This window comes from Hibiscus syriacus, unplaced genomic scaffold, assembly GCF_006381635.1.
Source record: "Hibiscus syriacus cultivar Baekdansim isolate YM2019G1 unplaced genomic scaffold, ASM638163v2 tig00117056_pilon, whole genome shotgun sequence".
Classification (NCBI taxonomy): Eukaryota; Viridiplantae; Streptophyta; class Magnoliopsida; order Malvales; family Malvaceae; genus Hibiscus; species Hibiscus syriacus.
The window spans coordinates 5,418,277-5,440,013 of NW_024063539.1; the positions used below are offsets into that span (position 1 = coordinate 5,418,277).

Here is a 21,737-nt window from a genome sequence, read left to right on the forward strand (position 1 = left end):
TGATGTTTTTCCGTCTCTTTTAGTCATATTATCAAAATTTGGCCTTAACATTTGATTGAATAAAATGGTAACATTTGTTCTCCTTTTCATTTTCTTCTCTTTCGATGTTAGGAGCTTGAGCTTGTGATTGGTAGAACGTAGTCCCCAGAATATTGATAGTTAATCTGTACGAGGTGATTTACACAAGAACAAGCAAAAAAGGTCATCGTTTCTCAAGACATAACACTCACTATTGACGATGATTGAAAGAAACAAAATAAGTATGCATGCTTTTCTTTTACCCCTCAACAGTTTGTCAAAATGAATATATATTTGTTTCCAACAGCAAACACGAAAACGGTATCAAAATTTTTCACACATTAAGAGTCCCGATCAAGCATTAAGAACCGGGAACCGGTGTTCCGGCCACTTTGGATATGCACGTTTGTATAAACTCAAACAAACAGTGTCATGCTGCTGAAGACCCCCATTGAATATGCATTTCATTGACCCTGAAAAAAGTGAACAAAAATTAGTACTAAAAACCTTTCTACTCGAAACACTCGTGCTGAAACACAAGTATATTTGATAAAGATGGCCACAGAGATACACATGTATATTCGATAGCAATAACATACCATGGGTACCAACGGGTTCCTTCACTCTACCACGACGACCGCACTTAGTCCACACTTCTACCGGCTGCAACCAAATCCAAATTAAGAATGTGAATTATAATTTAGGTAACAGTAACATTCATTTTATCGCTTGTAAAGGTTATCCTACCTTAAACCATCTCACATCCTCCGGATTATGGAACATATAGCGTACTGTAGCCTTCAACTTGGATACCTTTTGGGGATAACTGCATCAAGATAAAATACAGATTAACAAACCCGAACTACAAAAATAATTCCCATTAAGTAAAAACCATTAGAATCCTAGAATAAGAACAAATTCAATAAAATTTCATCACCAAAAAAAAGAATCCGTACCCAGTTAATATGATCTTCTTTAAAATTATTCTATCAGGGTCAACACTCCTCAAGGAACCAACAGCAGCAATTGCAGGTGTGCCCCCTCCTGCAACACCCTTGAGAACTATCAAAGGAAGGGGTGGGAAAGAAATAGGAGCATATATTGAGGCTATTGAAAAACGCCCCGCATGAAGAAACCTTTCCACCTTGTGCTTATCTGAATTAATATTGTTGGTCGAAAATATCGGTCTGAAAATAACCAGAGATTTCAGAATTTTAGTAAAGTGTCTAAATCAGTAGTAAGGTATAAAGGGGTAATTACCTAGCAACAAACTGGCGGAAACCAACATGAAATATGAGTTCTTCCTTCGTTTTAATAGGAGCATCATAACTATCAACCTTCTTTATACTAACAAAAGAAATCATATTAGAAAAGAAAATAAATAAGGTAAATTGCTGTTCTCATAACCAGGAAAGTACAAAAGGAATATATTTATGGAAGAAGATACCTAAAATGAAGCACAGACATCTTAGACTCATGTTGCAGGAGACCACATAATATAACAGGTGCTGTTCTAAAGGCTGCACACAATTTTGAAGCAACGTGAAGAGGTACATCCTTAATATAAAGCCTTGCATATGAACCAGCTGGTGCACAATCATCTCTTCCTTCTTGCTCCATTTTTAAGGCTTTTGCAATAACATGCTTCTGTGTTCTTGCAAAGTTATCAAATGCAAAAATTCTGGCATATTCTGGAGGCAGAGATTCCTAACAATAACCATTAAACTTTTAATAACTTCATAACGATAACCCAAAACATAGCTTATTTAAATGGTATCACAATGAATTACTTTGGGGTCCCACGAGGATGTCCTAAAGGACTTGAGGCCTCTATATTTTGCAAATCGCTTTCTAGCAGGAACATCTAGCGGAGTGTCCACTTCATCTGGAAATTCTGAAATTAACATTCAACCAACAATATATTATCATGTATATTACAAGAGGTGCTCATACATAGCATAGAACAAAAACTCTAGCACTCATCCAGAAAATATAAATACCCTCATCTTCAGCATGTGCCTCTTTTATTTTCTTAATCTCATCCTCTATCTGTTCCCTTGTTAAATTCTCCCCTTCCTGCATAGAAAAGGAAAATTGTTCCACATACTGAAGATTTAAAACTAAATGACACAATATTGATGACACGCGGAGCAAGTATATGCAAAAGAATATATAGCCAGTACTTCCACATAGTTCATCAAGGAAAAATTGCAACGGCACATAAGCATCAAAGATACGCACCATCATCACTGAATCGTTTTCAGTTTCTTCATCAGAGTCCCTTAGGTACAAGGAAGTTTGATCTTCCTCGAAGTCTGGATTATTGGTGACTTCTTGACTAGGAAAGCCACTTTCTCCTTCATCCAATACCATGCCATCCTCATCATCATCATCATCATCATCCTCGGCAGTAGAATCCTCTTCGTCTGTATCATCTATGATCCAAGCAGCCTGCAAGGAAGTAAAGTGATAACAAGTAGATCATTATGCATAAATATGTAATGAGAAAAGGGATCAACAGAAACAGTTACAGTGCCAGAAACTGGCAAAAAAAATCAGACCTGATATTCGGAAGTGCCCCGAGGGAGAGTTCTTTTTTTCATCCTCTTTTGCTTTTGGTTTCTTTCAGCATCAGCCATTTCTGCCTCTGTGGGCCATGTCTGTCATAATAAAACAACGGTATAAATAACACCCATGACCTAACATCCCCCAGAAGAATGTCAATGTGCGTACATACTACATATTAATAAGTTCTTAAAAAGAAAAAAAAACAATAACAAGCTAGTTAAGCAGATACAAAATCAGTGTGAAGGTTGGATGATAACTTGTATATGTTTTTACCCAAAAGTTCTGTTAATTCTTTATTACATGTTTGCAGCAAGCATTGCAATTACTATTACTCCAAAAACCACATATGACTATACCAGTTGAAAGAAACAGTTAAAATGAGATGAAACAACATTAGGAAAGTCGGTATTGAATAAGAACGAGGAGGCCAAAGCTTTTGATCAACATGCCAAAAAGCAAGTACCAAGGTATGACAAAGTAGTAATAGTAAGAGTTTGTGACAAAAATATTTAAAAGATTTGATATCCAAGCTACCTGTTCTCCAGCTAGTGGATCTGGAACATTCTCAACAAGCAAAGGCTCTTGGCTTAATGGATCAGGAGTTAGGGAACGAATGACCTGGAATCAAAGCAGAAATTAAAAGTTAAATACCCACTTCACTGCTCCCCAGTGCACAAAATAAAGGCTCTTCTTCCTTCTGAGATATTGACAAATTCTCTTAAAACAAAAGGAGTACCTCAACATCTTGAATGTCGTCAGAATCCATAGCATTATGGTCTTTTCTAGCATTTAAAGGGATAGGATCTTTCATGATTTCAATTTTACTCAATTGAAAATCCCCTGCACCAGACACATGAACCTAATGTAAAAAGAGAGTAACAAGCCACTGCCAGATAAACACTTAAGGCAAAATCTTAGAGAGATATAATTACCAGCTGATTCACTGAGAGGCTGTGGGCACGTGTATAACCAGAGAGAAGAAGGATGCACTTTTCTGGACTAGAGTCATCTGGAACCAGATCAACCTAAAACATAGAAGTTTGTAAAATTTATTATCATAGATTTTGGCACAAACAAGTAATCTAAAATAAAATTAATGACATATGAAAGGATGAGGGTGATAACCCAACCCAAAATGATTGTGTCCAACCTATTAACTTTTTTATAGATGAACATCTCCAAGACTTGAATTGCCAAAATAACAAAGTTTTTTCATCATCTATGCTACCCTTAACAACATATAAATAAAAGACCACAGAAGTACCTTTTGGGCCATCAGATAAGGCCGTTGATTTCTCCAATGAGGAGCTGTCAGCCTTTGCTCCTTGAAAAGCCACATGAACTGCAATCAACATATCAGTGGAGTATTAGTAGCAGAAAAGAATGTAAATAAAATGAACACAATCATTATGTGATTCCATGTAAATCTAATTAGTTCACACACACATATATCAGTTAAACCCAAAAGGATAACTCACGGCAGAGTAAATCACCTTGTGCAAGTCGTCCTTCGAATCTGCAGGATAAAACTTACAATCCTCTGGAAATTCAGAAGTGAGACTAGAAATAACAATCTTTTTTGCATCATTTCGACGTTTAATCTCAGTAGGTAGATCCTGAAAGAAAAAGGTTCAACCTCAGTACTTGCTTTCTTTGTAAAGTCAGAAGCATACAAACAACGTTAAGTCATGAACAGAGAACATACACGAATGAACACGACAGTGCTTGGTAAACCTAGAGACCTGAACACTGAAAGGCAGTGACTTCCAAATGAATCAATAAAGGCACATGTGCTTTCTTCAGTAGCTGATGCCACAAAAGCGATCAAATCAGCAACCTACAATTCAAAAGGCAATTAACCATTAAAAGGGAACAAAATAAAACAACACAAAATATCATGTAGCCGTGGACAATTTTTACCTTGGCCATTTCCATGCACGATAAAAGATCCCCATGTGGAGCTTGCAGTACCTAGAAAGAATTAACTTAAAGATCAAGAGGTTTGCAAGTTTTTGCACCAACGATCATGGCATAAAAGGTACATTTTACAAGAACATTACTGAACCTCAAAGTATTATAAAACAATATCCACCGTAAAATTGACAAATCAAAGAGAATCCTGAAACCTAATAACTAGAAGCTTTCTTTAACTAATAAGATAAGAAAAATGTAGCGATGCCTACTGTTGCTCGTAGTTTGTACTCTGAAGAAGCTACTGTTGATGGAACAGCTCCGCTGACTTCTGTTGATAGCAATCTCAAAATATCTTCGGCAAGTGAGCTTACATTCACAGATGCAGATAGAGGGAAAAGAATCTGTGGCAAAAGAAACCGATAGGATTTTAGGGGGGAATACCTACTCAAAGAACAATAACGGAATAATTAATTTACACAAAAAAAAAACTTACAATAACACGGGGAGGGCTGGCTGATCCACTTGAAGCCCTTTTCTCTTTCAAAATAGCTGCCTTCTTCTGCTCTCTTAGCTACGAAATCAAATAGCAATTTCCAGGGTGAGAAGATAAGCATGAGAGATATTCAAATTGATTAAAACTCACCATCTTGTTTCGCTGAAGCCGAGCAGCTCGGGCTCCCTGCGTTACATTTTTGCTCGATTTTGCAATCCGATTCTTATCTAAATCACCAAAAGATTCAAATAATTATTCTGGAGACGGATAAAACGCTTAGTATGAAAGTAAAATCATAATTAACAAAAAAAGAAAACTAATATAAATTAGAACCATTGAAGATGAATAGAGAGGAGCAACCTTTTTGGGATATTTTGTGAATGTTCCTAGAAGATTTAGAGGAGAAACGGGTTTTGTGAGCCTTATTGACTTGAGCTCGAGATCCTCCCATGGTGAGCTACACCAGTGTCTCAGATAACGGAGATGTAGAGTGTCGCCGGCCGCTATTTCACAGTTTGCGATGAGACTGAGAAACGGGCAGTATATTGGGGTTTAGGGTTTCAAAAACTTGGCGGCGGCGAGGGTATGTGAAGAGAGATGGTATTGCTAAAGTAAAGAATTAAAACTTGCGGTAAAAATAAGGTTAAACAAATACGAGCCGGTAGACATGACACATTAGACGTGTTTAGGGATTGGCAACGGGTCGGGTTTGGATCGGGTATTGATCTCTCGTCCCCGTTGCCGTTTAAAAAATTCGTATCCGTTCATGCTTAAAAAATCGTGGGGATTTAAACGGAGATCCCATCGGATAATCGGGAAAAATCACGGGGAAATGGGTATCCCTGTTTAGCATAAACGATTATTTTAACTGGTATCGGGCCGGGTATATATATTTAAATTAAATATATAAATATTATATATATATTTTAATTTAAATTAAATTAAATTTATTAATATTATATATATATATAATTATTATTATTTTTAATATTTATCGGGTCGAGTATCGGGTTGGGTAATCGGGGCGGAGATTACTAAACCCGTCCACGTCCGCATAAACGATTTTTCTCCATCCCGTTTAATTCGGTTTTCAATTTTTCCCTTTGGATTCGGATTTTTTTGCCATCCCTAGACGTGTTTAACAAAACCGCTCAATGGAAAAAAAGGGTAAACTACATTTTTCATCGCTCACTTTGATCGTGTTCCAGTTTTAATCACTCATCTTTAAAAGTTTTCAACCTAATCATTTAATTTTTGTATTACTTTATTTTCTGTCCCTCAACTATTAATTATTTTGCAATGTTGTGACATGATATTGATATTTTAAAATTATAAAAATATCTAAAATTTATGAAAAATATATTTAGAATCTTTTTTTTAATTACAACCCAATATATTTTTTAAAAGAATACTTTTTATTGTTAAAACATATCCTTTTAAATTCAAACCGTGAGAATATGATAAAGAAAGTGACAAGTATTATACCTTGATTATATTTTGATCCCTATAGAAATTATATATCAAAATTATTATTTTTCTGAATATAGTGTTAAATTTTATTAATTTAACATTTTAAAAAATTAAAGTCACATGGCATTCTTAGCATCCTTTTATTGACACTGTAGTAATGATCCTAGTTAAAAAAAATAATATAGTAGGAGTCTTACATGGAAAAAAAATTATCACTGCTCTACATGAGCAAGAAAGTCGATTTTGATTATAATATGACATAAAAATAAAATTTCAAAATATTTTTTTAAAATATGATTATAATAAAAAGGAGATGGATAATAAATAACTTTCTGCATAAATGAAAATTAGTTGATTTCCAGATGAATGATTGAAAAGTATATTTTACTCAAAATTAAAAGAAAATAGTAAACCTGTTTTTTGGGTTACCGATTAAACCCCTAAAACCCCTGCTGTGTTGTCGTGTCGTTGAGTGGAGAGGACCCATAAAAAGCGACAAAGAAGAAACCCTATTTTTTTTTTTGTGCTTCTCTGTTATCTTTCAAGAGTAGAAGCCGTGACTGCATAACTGATTATTTGAGCTTTGGTTTTGTTATTTCTTTCCTTCATGTAGATTTCGATCTTGGTTTTGCAACGCAAAGAAGACTAAACGTTGTCCAGACCTACAACAATTAAATAAATTTCTAAGGTACTACTTTAATCTAAATATAGAATTCAATTTCTTTTTTTCTGTTCCGGTTTCGGTTTCGATTTGTACATGGTTATGGGCTTTAGGATTTGTTTGATTATTGTACTGAGTTTCAATTGCAGCATTGGAGGCAGAGAATACTGTTTTGTTCAAGGTTACTGGAATTGCTTTACATCCCCTAAAAATGTCATCATTAAGGAACGCCATCAGTAGACGGGCTCACAAGGAACGAGCTCAACCGTGAGTTTCAGCTTTTTCCTTTATTATAGCCATCATTCTACATATCTTTGTTCTGCTTTCATATTAACAGAAGCCTCTACTAATGGTTTATTTCCTCGATGTTTGTTAGGTCATCGAGGAAAAAATTCGGGCTTCTTGAGAAACACAAGGATTATGTCGTCCGTGCAAAAGCATTCCACAAGAAGGAAGAGACCTTACGGGTAATTTTATTGTTTATTGCATCCGATTTCTTACTTCTTTGACTGTAATAAGAGTGCTGACTGTAATTTCATCTTTTTTTTAACATTGTGCACTTTTTGTTGATTTGCTCTACAGAAACTCAAGGAGAAAGCTGCATTCAGAAACCCGGATGAATTCTACTTTCAGATGATAAAAACAAGAACTGTGGACGGAGTTCATAAACCAGAGTATGATACGGCTTTCATGTTCATATTGTTTTCTATTTGGGTTTGCAAATTCTTTGTTTGTATAGGAATCAAGCTAACAAATACACTCAAGAAGAACTCATGCTAATGAAGACCCAAGACATAGGGTATATATTGCAGAAGTTGCAAAGTGAAAGAAAGGTACCATGAATGATTTTTGGTTTATCAAGAGCTATATGAAAATTTCCTATTATTTATACTATTATATTCTGCTGCAGAAAGTTGAGAAGCTAACTGCTGTGTTGCATTCCGTTGATAATCATCCATCTAACAGACACATTTATTATGCTGAGGACAGGTTTGATTTCTTAATATCACCTTTCTTTTCTCCTTGTCTCATCATCTCTAATTGTTGGCTAGAAAGAAAATTGTGAGCTGTCTCTGTACAAGACTAGTCTTGGGTGATGGCTCTTTAAGTGAAAGGTGATTTATTTTTATCTTTTAAGCTCAACCCCAAAAGTACCTACTTATCTTCTGTTTTCTGCCACATCCTTTTAATGGTACCCATCATGAATTTGATTGCTTAAGCTCTTTGAAGCATTTTAGTAAAATTTATCATATTAATTTGTGAAATCAATGTGCTTCTATATAGTCAGAAATGTGTATCCATGGTTTGCCAAAGAAGAAAAACGAAAATGGAAATTTGCATCCATGGTATGATAGGTTTGTCTTTTAAGTTCTATTGTGTTTTATGTTAATGAAGACACGTTAGATCATGGGAAAAGATAATTATGGCTTAGATTAGAATGTGAGACTAGATTCTGTACAATTGTGGGAACATAACATTAAGAAGCGTAAAGCTAAATTTGGGTCTAGCACCTAGTGAGGACGAGATAAAGAAAATAGATTAAGGTGCTTTGTACAACTGAGGAGGAGACGCACACATATCCTTGATGAATATATGAGTAGTGAAGGATTGATTACTTGAGAAAGAGAGCACGGTATGGAAATTATTATCAATGCCTTTTTACTGATATTACTAAGAATATGTTTTTAAGGGTAAAATTGTGATCCAAATTGTTATCCTCGAATTGTGGAAGAAAGTCTCTATTTTGTTGTTGTTGTTGTTATATTTTAAGGAAGACATGTCTTGAAAGCTATACCAAAAATTATTCTGAACATCTAGTAACAAATAAATGGGTGCATGTGCATGTCTATGTTTGTTAGTGAGATGGACAGAAAATGGATAGGTAAATGAATGTCATTCATTACTAGTTAATGATTATACAGTACGTCTTCATTGTATTATAGGTCAGAGAACAGGGTACAGGACTTGGTTCTTTTCTAGTATACAAGGCTGACAGCCTAATTGGTATTTGGTTCATTATTTTTGGTGACATTATGCTAGAAAGCATTATTAAAAAAAAATCTTTTGATAATTTTCCTTACAAAGATCATTTTAATGAATTTCTTGGGAAAAAATAGTTTCATGATTATAGGACTATAGCAGTGAACGTATATATATTATTTCTATTCTTCAAGTAGTGTGCTATTTATTTAGTATCGATGAAATTGATGTGCTAGTTGGCCATGTGTAAGGGTTGAATTATTGCACACAAGATGGGCCTGAAACACAGTTTAATGCATCCAATATTAACAATCAATATCACCATTATTCAAAACTAAAAACCTTGCGGGACTCGATAGGCAGCTAAATCATCCCCATCCACACACACCCTTTTATTTCAACTGTTAACATTTGTTCCGTAAATACAATTGAAATTGCTTGCTTTTGCTTTCATTGATTAGGGCAAGTACTCTGATTTTTCATCTGTGTTTGGTACACATTGACACAGTTGTTGGACTGGTAAAACTAGTTAGAATATAGTTCTTAAGCCCTAAGATATAGAGCAGTTTAGTAGTATATGTTCTATTCATCTTCACAAACGGGGGAAAATGATCTTTGGATGAATCATAGTAAATTTTGTAATTATTGAATTATATATAGTTGTGAAATATAAAAAATGTGTATTAATGTATATTCTGTTTTACAGGGAAGAAGCTAGAGAATTACAATTACATGCTTCTGAAACCAGTGCTACTCCCCTTTCTAGTGATGTCCCTGATCATATTAAAAGGTTAGTTAATTGACTTTTACTTGGGGTTTGATAAATAACTGGATTGGTCATCCAAATTGGAAAAGATTATCATTGAAGCAATCACTCTTTATCCGATTTGTTGATTTTAGCAATGAAATGCTTCTTAGTTTTGACCCAAAACTCTGTAATAAAGTCACATTTGGAACTTCATTGGAAGATATTTATGATTTGAGATGAAACTTCTTCGTCACATCATCTTCTAAAATGATTTTACTAAATGGATGGGCTATATGCGTATCGATTGCCAAATTGCAGCTTTATTTAGTTCAGTGAATTAGTCTTCTCGCCTTTATATATATATATATATATCTTGGGATTTGTTAGTTGCTGGTGGACTGAGTATTTTAAAACTGACTGTTGGAGGAGAGGTAATGTAAAAAAAAGGATTATCATTAAGTTAAAATATCAATGACTTGGAATTTGCCATTTTGCATGCCCGACTTATTTTGATTGCCAAATTGCATGCCCGACTTGGAACACCATAGTCTTCATTCAGAGGTGAGTATCAAACACACTGAATGTTGAACGGTTCGGCATCCAGCACTGAATGGTTCTATTCAGCAGTAAACAAACGGCCCCTTAGGTGTTAAATGATAGCTTCGATTTGATGACGAGTATATTTAAAATATGTGGATCAAATTTTTAACATGTTTACCGATTGTATTGATAGTTTTGATCTGATGTATTATTCACAAGTTCATATTTTTAACATGTTAGATCCAAGTTATTCATACAATAGATATACACATTTAAAATTTGATCTCCATGTTTTAAATATGTAATTGAATTAACATTTAATGTCCAAATTGACTTCAGGTTGATAGAAGGGCATGATTGACATGATACTGATATATTGAGGACTATTAAAACGTTTTGAAGTCTAGGATCAATTTAAAATCTGAGTCATGGTTTGGAAACGACTAGTACAATTAACTCTATATCGTAAGAAATTTTGATATAGCTTGTGCAATGCATGTAAATTTTCGATTTGGTTGAATGGGGCAGAAAAAGGGTTGGAAGCGCAAACTCCGGGACGATGAGTTAACATGTCCAACCTCCAAGCCGGTGTATAAATCGAGATCAGAAAGAAAGAGGTGACAAAAAATGGTGTTCTTTGTTGGGTTGGGTTGGGCTGGTGGCAAGGCATTTGGTTTTGGGAGCTAGTTATGGTTCTTGGTTTTGCATTATTGAGATTTCTCGAGGCATGTGACTAATACCTTGTGGGAAATGTTTACATTTGCTGGAGGTACTCTTTTCAAACTAGTTTAATTTTAAGAGATAGAGTTATTATGCAATTTATTGTTTAAAAACTTTGATACCCTCATCTAATTTTGTTGGGAAGTGTAGATGTTATTGCAGTCAAATTTTATTTATAATTCTAAATTTTTTATCATGGGACATATAACCCTCACAATTTCATTTATTTAATTGGTTCAAATTTCTGATCTTACAAGAAATTTAGTACCTTGTTTAACTCACTGAATGTTGGTTCATATTTTATATTTATGTCTACACTTTTCATTATATTTACATAAATTGACTGGGCCAAAAGACGGTCCATTTCTTTGTACATCAATTGAAAAAACCAAAACAAAATATGTGCTTCGCTGCCAGAGATGCACATAAGCCGGTTTTCAATCCGATCCGGATCGGATAAAAACCGATCCGATTTTTTCTCCCAATCCAAAAACCGGATTTTAAAAAAACCGGTTCGGATTTTAACCGGTTTAGAGGGTCGGATGGTGTAACCGGTGTAACCGGTGTAACCGGTGTAACCGGTTTCGGTTTGCAAAAAACCGGTTTTTAAAAAAAAACCAGATTTTTTCGGATAAAAAACCGGTTTTTTGTCCGGTTTGAAAAAAACCGGTTTTTAATCCGGTAAAAAAACCGGTCGTTCAATTTTTTCTCAAACTGGTTATACTATCCGGTTTTTAAATATCCGATCCGGTTAAAAAAAACCTGTTTTTTCAAAATTCGATTTCGGATATTTTTTATCCAAAATCAGATATTCGGATTTTTTGTGCACCTCTATTCGCTGCGGTCACAACCACAAAACTAACCGTCGAAGAACCGATAAAATTAAGGGGAACTTTCTTCTGTCGACATAAAGAATTAAGAAATGCTTTTGCTGCCGCCACCGCTCCCCGCGCGTTTCCCGTCTATTCAACTATTTTCACCAATAAACCGCCTCCACATCAGCTTCCAAAAACCCCAATGCACCGCCGCCGCCGCCGAAACCTCCATCAGTCTCTCAATTTATAAAGGACACGGGTATGGTGATGAAAATGATGACCCAAACGATGTTCTTTCTCTTCACAAGCGCCGTTACGACTTCACTCCGTTGCTTAACTACCTCTCCTGCACCAACTCGTCGTTCGACTCGGACCCCGACGCGTCGCCCACTTCACTTGACCCTATCGAATTCCAGTTGGCCGAGTCATACCGCGCGGTACCTGCTCCACTCTGGCACTCTCTATTGAAATCTCTATGTGACTCTTCTTCTTCTCCGTCGTCTTCCTCTTCTTTCAACCTAGCATACGCCGTCGTTTCGTGGCTTCAAAGACACAACCTTTGCTTCTCCTACGAGCTTCTTTACTCGATTCTAATCCACGCGCTAGGCAGCTCCGAGAAGCTATACGAAGCGTTTTTACTCTCTCAGAGGCAGACCCTTACTCCGTTAACGTATAATGCTTTAATCAACGCTTGTACCCGGAACAACGATCTCGAGAAGGCTCTTAATCTTATGTCGAGAATGCGTCAAGATGGTTACCAATCGGATTTCGTGAATTACAGCTTGATAATTCAATCGCTTACTAGGAACAATAAGATTGATTCATCTATTCTACAGAAGCTTTATGGGGAGATTGAGTGTGATAGAATTGAGGTCGATGGGCAGCTTTTGAATGATATAATCTTCGGTTTTGCTAAAGCCAATGATCCAAGCCGGGCTCTGAAGTTTTTAGCTGTGGCGCAAGCAATTGGTTTGAGACCGAAAACGGCTACCCTTGTGGCAGTCATATATTCCTTAGGTTGTTGCGGGAGGATTGCGGAGGCTGAAGCTGTTTTTGAGGAAATGAAAGGAAGTGGATTGAGTCCTAGAACCAGAGCTTATAATGCCCTTCTTAAAGGGTATGTGAAAGCGGGTTCTTTGAAAGATGCAGAGTTTGTTGTATCGGAGATGGAGAGAAGTGGGGTTTCTCCTGATGAGCATACATATAGTCTTTTAATCGATGCTTATTCAAATGCTGATAGATGGGAGAGTGCAAGAATTGTTTTGAAAGAGATGGAAGCCAATAATGTGAAGCCGAATTCTTTTGTTTATAGTAGGATTTTAGCTAGTTATCGTAATAAAGGAGAATGGCAAAGATCGTTCCAGGTTTTGAGGGAAATGAAGAGTAATGGGATACAACCTGACAGGCATTTTTACAATGTGATGATTGATACTTTTGGGAAGTATAACTGTCTTGATCATGCCATGGTCACTTTTGATCGAATGTTATCAGAGGGTATTGAGCCAGACACCGTTACTTGGAATACGCTAATAGATTGCCATTGTAAAGCAGGGTGGCATGACAGAGCGGAGCAATTGTTTGAGCAAATGAAAGAAAAAAGGTTTTCACCATGTACAACTACATATAATATTATGATAAATTCATTAGGAGAGCAGGAGAGGTGGGACGACATGAAGGGCTTGTTGGGGAAGATGCAGGCCGAAGGTTTGTTGCCTAATATCGTGACCTATACCACACTTGTAGATATTTATGGAAAGTCTGGGAGGTTTAGTGATGCCATAGAGTGCTTGGAGCTCATGAAGTCTGCCGGATTAAAACCTTCCTCAACTATGTATAATGCCTTAATAAATGCATATGCACAAAGGGTAAGTCATCCCATCATTGTTTCAGTTCTCATTCTCTCATGTTAGGCATGGTTTCCCTATTATACCTGACTCATGCATTGCTATAATATGTATTCTTTAACCAACTTGTTGGTTTTGGAGTTAGTTGCTCCTGTCTTAGTCATAAATATATGTTGTTGGTATATATTCTCCACCAGAGGGAACCAGAGTTATATGAGTGTTACACATAATGCTTTTATGAGTTAGCATGTTCATAGTATATAGATCAGTTGAGAGCTCTGATCCTGTTCAATGTGGTCTGCAGTGTATCGTGATAATTCTTGTGCATGATTCCTGGTTAGTAGGAACTTGTTGGGCAAAGGTTGTTTGGTATACTTTTGGCAAGTGAGTCAAATGCTTAAGCAGGGTTATCTGGGTCTATGTTGTTGCAATAACAAAATATACTAGACTAATGATCTGCTTGGCACAAAGACTGCATTTCAGTTCATTATTCTACTTAAAACGTTTAGCTAGAGCTAGCTATATTGGATGAGATGCTTGTAGCATACCTTTATTATCTTTTGTTTGCTTTTAAACAGGGTTTATCTGAGCAAGCAATGAATGCATTGAGGGTTATGGGAGCAGATGGCTTGAAACCTAATATCTTGGCTCTCAATTCACTAATAAATGCTTTTGGCGAGGATAGAAGGGATGCCGAGGCATTTGCAGTTGTGCAATATATGAAGGAAAATGTGAGTATCCTGTTAACACCTCTGTTTGCCTGGCTTGAAATTATTAGTGCCATTCTTTTGAGTGATACTTATAACACTATTATCTGGTTCGATTCATATACAGGGTGTGAAACCAGATGTAGTCACATATACCACACTTATGAAAGCTCTTATCCGTGTTGACAAGTTTCATAAGGTATTTATTAACATGTCCTCTCTTCCATGAGAATGAGATAATAATATTTTCTGTGCCTTTGCATGCATAGCCATTTGGATCAGTTGCCTACTATCTTTGCTTTTTGATGTGTTTTTATGTGCACTCTTTCTATGTTTGGTCATCAATTATGGTTGTTGCATATTTGAGTCTTGGTTATAACTTATAAGTCACCCCCAAAAGAAAACAACTATAACTTCCATCTTACCAACATCTGACTATCCCCCACCCTTTCCGTATCTGTTATCTTGCATATTGCACATTTATTCCGGTTTTTAACACCATGTTTTATTGTTGATACCCTGTGTGGTTTGGATTCAGGTCCCAGCCGTCTATGAAGAGATGATTATGTCTGGTTGCACGCCTGATAGGAAAGCTAGGGCAATGTTGCGGTCTGCTCTAAGATACATGAAGCAAGCAGTGAAGTCATAGTTGATTATCCATAATCCATATGGCTAAAGCAATTTATGACACAACAACTTGTTTTACTTGTCAATTTGAGGTTAGTATTCATGATCTTTTGATGTACGAATGTTCTGCATAATGTCATCACGAAAGCAAGCCTGCAAGTTTCCCTTGCAGTTTTGACTCACAAGTTCCTCAGTTAAAAACCTACAAAGAATCTTTTGCTATATCCAGTTAACTTTTTCCTTCCTAAATTGTTTTGCAGGAATCTTCTATTCATGTTGCCATTCAGGTTCATCCTTGTGTGACTCGTCGGAGTGATTGAACCCTACGAGCTGTGTTCCGAAGCTTGGAACAAAGAACATTTGCCATATGTTAGACTATATTATACATGTAACATGATGAAGTTCACCTTTCTTTGCATTTGGGTCAGACCTTTGAAATAGAAACAATATGGGTTGCCTGTATCTTGTGTATCATACATCAAAACAAGAAACATCCTATAGAAAACAACATTCAAATTGTACTTCATTTTCTACTTCATTCTGTGGAAAAAATAATATCTGTTATGCATTTTCACTCTCAAGATAGTAATAAATAAATAAATAAAGATAAAGTACACCAGAAGTCATTGCACTATGCTCAAGTGATCATTTTGATTGAACTTCTAAAAATTATTTCTAAAAATTATTAAATGATTGTTAAATTTATCAAACTGTTATAAAATGATAACTAAATTTTATTAAATTATTATAAAATCATTGTTAAATTTATCAAATAATGATATTTTGTAATAATTTAATAAATTTAATGATTATTTTATAAATTTTAGATTTGCTCCAAGGAATGTAACGCGTACAAAATCACAACATACATCTTTATCAAAAGAATGTAACGTGCCGTTATCCCGAGTTCGCATTCTCTATAAAAGTTCAAATAGGAATGGCCGAAACAATTTGTCTACCGGCTTTTGAAATTCGAGAACAGAACATGAACAATAACAGTACCGAGGACAGCAAGAAAAGTCTGAAATACGTTCTTATTTCCTGCATTCCGACATCGTGAACCTCCATCTTCTTCCCATATCTGTTTCTCCTTCCCATTAAGTAACCATCGAAGTATTCATCAATGGATACCCATTTGTCCACCTTAGGTACAGCAGCCTTAGATTGGACATCAATCTGATGTTGTCCCAGCTTAAATATTGTGAAAAAAGCAGCAGCCCAGTCATTGAGAGCTCTCTGGAAACCCAAACATAATCTTTGTTAAGTTGTTACTTATAAAACAACTAGTTCAATCAACTCTCTGGAAAATTAACATACCTTGAAGGTGGCATGGTCAACTGGATTGAACATTTTAAAGCAGTCTTTTGTGGAGGCCGTACTATCTCCATAGATCTGCCACCCAACATGCAAGTATGGCCATCAATGAGATACATTCACTCTCTTTTTTTCCTCCGGAAAAAGAGTTTGCAATTCAAATACCTCAAAGGTGAATGACATGGGAACTCTTACAACATCATACACGTAATCCGTTGCTGTCCCATGTGCCAGATACCTGAAATCAGTAACATTCATATATTAGTGGGAAGAACGTGCACGAAAAACAAGTGAAATCTAAACACAACTTTTTTTCTAATTTTTTTTTACTTTTAACAATGTATTGAAACAGGTAAAAGCAATCTTTTAATTTGATGACTTTGCTTGCATATATAGCAACTCATATTCTTAAGAGTATTATAAGTAGATAACCTGTGCTTAATATAACTAGCATGAGTTATCATCATTGCTTCAAGTATAAGAATACAAACCCGACAGAACCTCCACCAGAACCAATCATGCAACGCTTGTGGCAATGAACATTATTCAACTCTTCAAGCAACAATCTCATTTGTTGTGAAGGCAATCCATCTGGGGTTCTGTTTTTGTGGTCATATGGCATAAATAGTGCCTACGTGAATTAAATCAAAAACAAGTGGGTCATATAGGCAACACATCTGACCTATTTCTAAGAGAAAAGCCAAGTACTGAAAGCATAAAGCAAAATGTTACACAGGATTAGACATCCAAAGTTCTCTTGATTATGAAATAATATCATTTTATTTATGTGATTTTATGTTTCTGTGATGTATGGATGCATAATGAACCAACAGGATTGACTCCTCTTCACAATAGGTAAAAGAAATATTCTTTTTAGTGAATCTAAACATTCTCTAGAGGTTTCAATGTCCCAAAAAAAGATACTTTATGCTGCAATCATAGAAGATAATAGTTTGAGGGTTGGACAATATTTAAGGAAAAATCAGTACTTGAAGTAAAAAGGAAGAACTGTTAACATGCGTTTCATGATCACTCACCTCCATTCCAGAGTGTACATTAATCCATATGTGAGGATCAAATGATATGGCAAGTTTCCACATGATTTGGGTCTCAGGCTCACTAAAAGGAGCAATTCCAGGATTCTCTTCATATGGATCATAATCATATATACAAACAAAATATTTGAATGAAAAACCTCATTATATAAATGGAGATACAACTTAAACATGAAACTATAGTAAGAGAAAGGATTTGCATGAAGAAAAGGGAGACATGATGAACCTTCTCCTTCTTTCCCCAATCTACGCTCCAATTCCTATTAAGATCAACTCCTCTCCCTGCCAAAGAAACCCAATTAAAAAATTTCAACTTCTTATCACAAGATCATAGATATTTATATCATTGAGATAAAATTGAATCACCATTTCTCCTTTCACAGAGATTTCCTGTTTCAACAAGCTTCCGACCATTCAGATTCTCCATTGGCACTACCTGCCATATTATTGGATGTTAGAACTCAAATAATAAATGGTCTGTATATTGTCTCTCAAGCAATCTAGCATCACATGCTCGTATTAAGTAAAAAAAAATATCATTCATACTTTCACCTGTAGCAAACTCGTAGTTGAAGTTCAAGTAAGACAAGTCACTTCAGTATACAGAATCCCAACAAAGCCAGGAATGTTCTAGCAAGTAAATAAAAGTTAACTTTATGACAACATTCTCAAGGGTAGCATTTAAGGAAGCTCGATCCATTTTCGGTAGGAACTGTTCTTCACTTAAGATAGACAAGATCCGCAATGCCAGTTCAGATGTAAAAAGCTCCCGTCCATGCTGCCCAAACTCTGGAAGACAATGAATAATCTGTCAAGAATACCAGCAGTTATTAATCTGGGATCATATATTAACTACACAACAGATAAGAAAAAAGTTAGCAGATAACTGATTGAATGCAAAGTTAAGCATTTATTCAGTCTGTTACAATCTTTAATAACTACAAGGTAAAAAAGTCAATTGTTCTTGCCATACTATATATCAAATATGATCATGCAGGAACTTACAAGAAGGATCCGGAACTTGGATTTGTTATCACTGTCTTTCCTACTATGGCAATAAGTAACAACAGTTATCTCTGACTTGTACCCATTGTTTCCAGCTCTAACTGTTTCTACCTGTTTATGGCATGAATAAATAAAACCAAACTCTCATAAAAAAATTTCCAAACATATAAAGCTGTAGGTCACCTACAGTGAGTTTGTCAGAGTGTCGATACACCAAAGAATTTATTTGTTCAATCAAAGAATCACTGCAAAATAATATAAAAGTAAATTAAAACAAGAAAAAGATAAGAAAACTCTGAATTCCAAAGTTCAGCGACACTTTTTAAGCAAGGATTGAAAAGAATAACTGAACATATGTTTGGTTTCTGAACTATATTCTTCAAACCATTTCCACAATCTAAACTAGAATTAACTCCTTTTGTTCTTATGTCTCCAGATTTATTAAATTAAAATTCAATCGACGTGTATTTTTATGAATTTTTACATAATTAAAATAATAATATATTTTATTCGAGAATCTCTTATAACTCTTTTAATAAATTTTTTTTCAATGAATCTATATGAATTCCATCATAGACGGAATAAAAGATAACAACTTGCTCACTTGGTTCATTTTCTTCGCCATTCTCTAATTATCCTTCCATGTTTAAACTATTAAGACATTGCAACATCAGATTCTTAAAAAATGAATTCTTCAAAACTAAATGTCAACTGTTAAGATGATAATGTCGTCTTCATTGTTAACCAACAATCCAGTTCCACAATACTTCATAGAGTTCAACCCAACAAAGAAAAGGAAAGAGATTGCCATTAAAACTCAGGTTATGTAAAGGAATTTCTAAGAACAAGCTGTAAGATTTGTTTGCTGCAGAATCTCCTCCCTTGAATCGTCGGTTACTTTTCGATTTAAACAGATAAAGATGGTTTTCGTGCGGTTAATTATGTACTGAGGTCTATGTAGTGATCATAAGGTATACGAGGCCTTTTAGGTACTCTACGATTTCAGATCCTCCTAGCTTCGAACTTCCGAACACTCTGTCGACAAAAGTTATTGGAACCTGCAGACAGTAGAAAATCAAATCAATGAGATTGAGGTGGCTTAAAAATGAAACATGGGACGGGACAAAAACCGAATAAGTAAAGCATATGAGCAAACTCCAATGTAGATAATCTCTGTACTGGCCGGTAAATGCAGGACAGAAGAGTCAAATGTAAGAGATAATGATGGTTTCCATCAGGAATCCCGTTGCAAGGGTATAGTACTCGAGGCCGTTTCTTGTCTTGGGATTTTAAACTGAATTATACCAGTATTGAAAGAAGATAACAAAATTCGACTCTTACATACAAATGATAGCGAAAGTCACATAAAGCTTGAGTATCCGCCAGCAACTGTACAACTATAGAAATGAATTTTACCTCTTCAATGTGATAGCCTTTTCTTGAAGCCCTAACAATCATCTCCATCTGAAATACGTATCCCTTGCTAACACAGCAGGAAATGACATCTTCGAGCACTGATTTCTTATAAAGCCTTTAAAAGAGGAGAAAATGAAACGTTAGGTCTAAAGATTGAAGCTATAACAGCGTCAGATAGACCATTTTCCGTAGATTAGTTCACAGACCTGAAGGATCCAGTTAAGTCCGATACACCAGGCCACAAAAGAGTCTGTGCAAGAACATTGGCTCCCCTACTTGTTAGCTTGCGCATCAGATTCCAACCATGCACGCCACCGCCTGTGACATACCGTGTTCCAGTAACTATGCTGGCACCAGTTTCCAACTGTTTCCTAAAAGATGTCATGGATCAGCAAATTAGAAGGATTTGAGTAAACCAGGCATAATTACGAACCCAGAATGGATCAACCGAAGGATTTCTTACTTGATGAAGTTTGGCAAGTATTTCGGCTGCAAAACAAGATTGAAGAATTAGATCGGCATATGTGATACTAAACAGGCACTTCAGTGTTGCAAATGGATTTACGGTAGGCGAAGCATATAGAAACACAACATTGAACTTACATGATGTGATAGATCAGCATCCATGATTACAACAAAGTTACCAGATGCATGCTTCAAACCATGTATATAAGCCGTTCCTGAAACCAATAACAACTCAAAGGCCAGCTCCAGGTTACTCCCGAAAGGAAATAATTTTCACTTACCCAATCCAAGCTTCTTAGCTCTAGGTCTCAATAACTGCGTGATCAAGCGGAGAGAAGCAGATGTTAGCATACAAATGGATTAGCAAAACCTACTGCATATGAATCAAATTCTGAAGGTTTATTAGCATAGAACTTACAATACGATCCTCCCCGTACAGATTCTGCAGCTGCTTCACAACTTCTTGAGTACCATCAGGGCTCCCATCATCCACAACAATTATTTCAAAATCTACATCCCTACACCAGGCATGAGAAGTTACAACAGCTTATATCCGAAGATATCACGAATCAAAGGAAATATTTCTTAAAATGGCGAACCTATCTTGTGAGTGTTATGTAATTATATAGCTACTCATTTTGATGAATATAAATCCATTATCCATCAACTAATGTTTTCCCCTCCGTGGTTTCAATTCATTTTCAATGAAAATTCAGTCTCCACACACACAATTCTTATGAAATTTTAACATATAGATATAGCAATTTGAATTTACAAAGACAAATGGATCATTGATTAAAAGCCCAGAGGTTGAATTTCACCCGGCTGGTAGATTTTACTTTCACACTCTTTCCTTCCAACCAAACACAGTGCAAACAACTATTCTACATCGATCACAGAATGCAAAATCATTTCAAGAAAAACAATACAATACAATACAATAAATAATTAACTCGATGAGATTTAGGAACAGCAATCGGATCTCGACTGGAGCACGCCAAAAGACTACGATGGAAGAGATTCACGAAATAAGAGAAAAAAAAGGGGAAATTTTGGAGTTGTTAGGGACATACCGGAGATGTTTGAAGATGAGATAGACGATGAGAGCAATGTTGAGGCGCTCGTTATAAGTCGGTACTATTATACTGTACTTGTTCTTCGCAACATCCATTTTCGTCGTCTCTCGAAAACCTTAAGCTTTCTTAATTCTCGTTTTCTCAGCAACGATCCTTGATCGAAAGATTTCGTCTTCAATTTGATAAACACTGTTTTAATATTGATTTTCTCTTAAAGAAGGGATAGGGTGATTTATATGGCAACTCTGGGTGTTCTAATTGTAATTGGAGGGCTGCAGATTTGGTATCGTACAAGGACTGT

At 35.7% G+C, this 21,737-nt stretch overlaps 5 protein-coding genes across 7 annotated transcripts; 2 read left to right on the forward strand and 3 right to left on the reverse strand.

Annotated features, from left to right (window-relative positions):
- Window positions 1-319: 319 nt before the first annotated feature.
- Window positions 320-5,579, reverse strand: LOC120198411 (pre-rRNA-processing protein TSR1 homolog). Its single transcript, XM_039199759.1, has 21 exons — window positions 5,354-5,579; window positions 5,144-5,220; window positions 4,994-5,071; window positions 4,770-4,901; window positions 4,507-4,557; window positions 4,292-4,423; window positions 4,080-4,202; window positions 3,851-3,928; window positions 3,519-3,611; window positions 3,323-3,445; window positions 3,121-3,204; window positions 2,580-2,678; window positions 2,260-2,469; window positions 2,019-2,094; window positions 1,809-1,912; window positions 1,466-1,725; window positions 1,279-1,365; window positions 975-1,205; window positions 766-844; window positions 618-681; window positions 320-491 (listed from the first exon to the last, which is right to left on the reverse strand). Exons 1-21 carry the CDS (start codon window positions 5,442-5,444, stop codon window positions 373-375), a joined length of 2,391 nt encoding a protein of 796 aa, XP_039055690.1. The 5' UTR covers window positions 5,445-5,579; the 3' UTR covers window positions 320-372.
- A 1,384-nt stretch (window positions 5,580-6,963) lies between these two features.
- On the forward strand, window positions 6,964-9,932 carry LOC120198303 (probable U3 small nucleolar RNA-associated protein 11). The gene is made up of 7 exons (XM_039199641.1): window positions 6,964-7,151; window positions 7,274-7,391; window positions 7,501-7,591; window positions 7,707-7,798; window positions 7,864-7,957; window positions 8,035-8,114; window positions 9,811-9,932. The coding sequence occupies exons 2-7, from the start codon at window positions 7,336-7,338 to the stop codon at window positions 9,905-9,907; spliced, it is 510 nt and encodes a 169-aa protein (XP_039055572.1). The 5' UTR covers window positions 6,964-7,151; window positions 7,274-7,335; the 3' UTR covers window positions 9,908-9,932.
- A 2,020-nt stretch (window positions 9,933-11,952) lies between these two features.
- LOC120198041 (pentatricopeptide repeat-containing protein At5g42310, chloroplastic-like) lies at window positions 11,953-15,168 on the forward strand. The gene is made up of 4 exons (XM_039199434.1): window positions 11,953-13,792; window positions 14,350-14,502; window positions 14,606-14,677; window positions 15,017-15,168. The coding sequence occupies exons 1-4, from the start codon at window positions 12,035-12,037 to the stop codon at window positions 15,125-15,127; spliced, it is 2,094 nt and encodes a 697-aa protein (XP_039055365.1). The 5' UTR covers window positions 11,953-12,034; the 3' UTR covers window positions 15,128-15,168.
- A 782-nt stretch (window positions 15,169-15,950) lies between these two features.
- LOC120198061 (metallocarboxypeptidase A-like protein TRV_02598) lies at window positions 15,951-18,769 on the reverse strand. 3 transcript variants are annotated; one of them, XM_039199457.1, is made up of 10 exons: window positions 18,667-18,769; window positions 18,480-18,590; window positions 18,127-18,263; window positions 17,841-17,910; window positions 17,701-17,756; window positions 17,457-17,582; window positions 16,911-17,050; window positions 16,585-16,657; window positions 16,423-16,497; window positions 15,951-16,341 (listed from the first exon to the last, which is right to left on the reverse strand). In XM_039199457.1, exons 3-10 carry the CDS (start codon window positions 18,172-18,174, stop codon window positions 16,033-16,035), a joined length of 897 nt encoding a protein of 298 aa, XP_039055388.1. In that variant the 5' UTR covers window positions 18,175-18,263; window positions 18,480-18,590; window positions 18,667-18,769; the 3' UTR covers window positions 15,951-16,032. The 3 variants fall into 3 exon arrangements, with proteins under 3 accessions (XP_039055388.1, XP_039055387.1, XP_039055389.1); XM_039199456.1 differs by having other exon boundaries at window positions 18,127-18,282; XM_039199458.1 differs by lacking the exons at window positions 18,127-18,263; window positions 18,480-18,590; window positions 18,667-18,769 and adding an exon at window positions 18,027-18,118.
- A 470-nt stretch (window positions 18,770-19,239) lies between these two features.
- Window positions 19,240-21,628, reverse strand: LOC120197977 (dolichol-phosphate mannosyltransferase subunit 1-like). The gene is made up of 8 exons (XM_039199378.1): window positions 21,434-21,628; window positions 20,779-20,878; window positions 20,642-20,675; window positions 20,499-20,575; window positions 20,359-20,384; window positions 20,102-20,266; window positions 19,896-20,010; window positions 19,240-19,537 (listed from the first exon to the last, which is right to left on the reverse strand). The coding sequence occupies exons 1-8, from the start codon at window positions 21,529-21,531 to the stop codon at window positions 19,433-19,435; spliced, it is 720 nt and encodes a 239-aa protein (XP_039055309.1). The 5' UTR covers window positions 21,532-21,628; the 3' UTR covers window positions 19,240-19,432.
- Window positions 21,629-21,737: the final 109 nt, after the last annotated feature.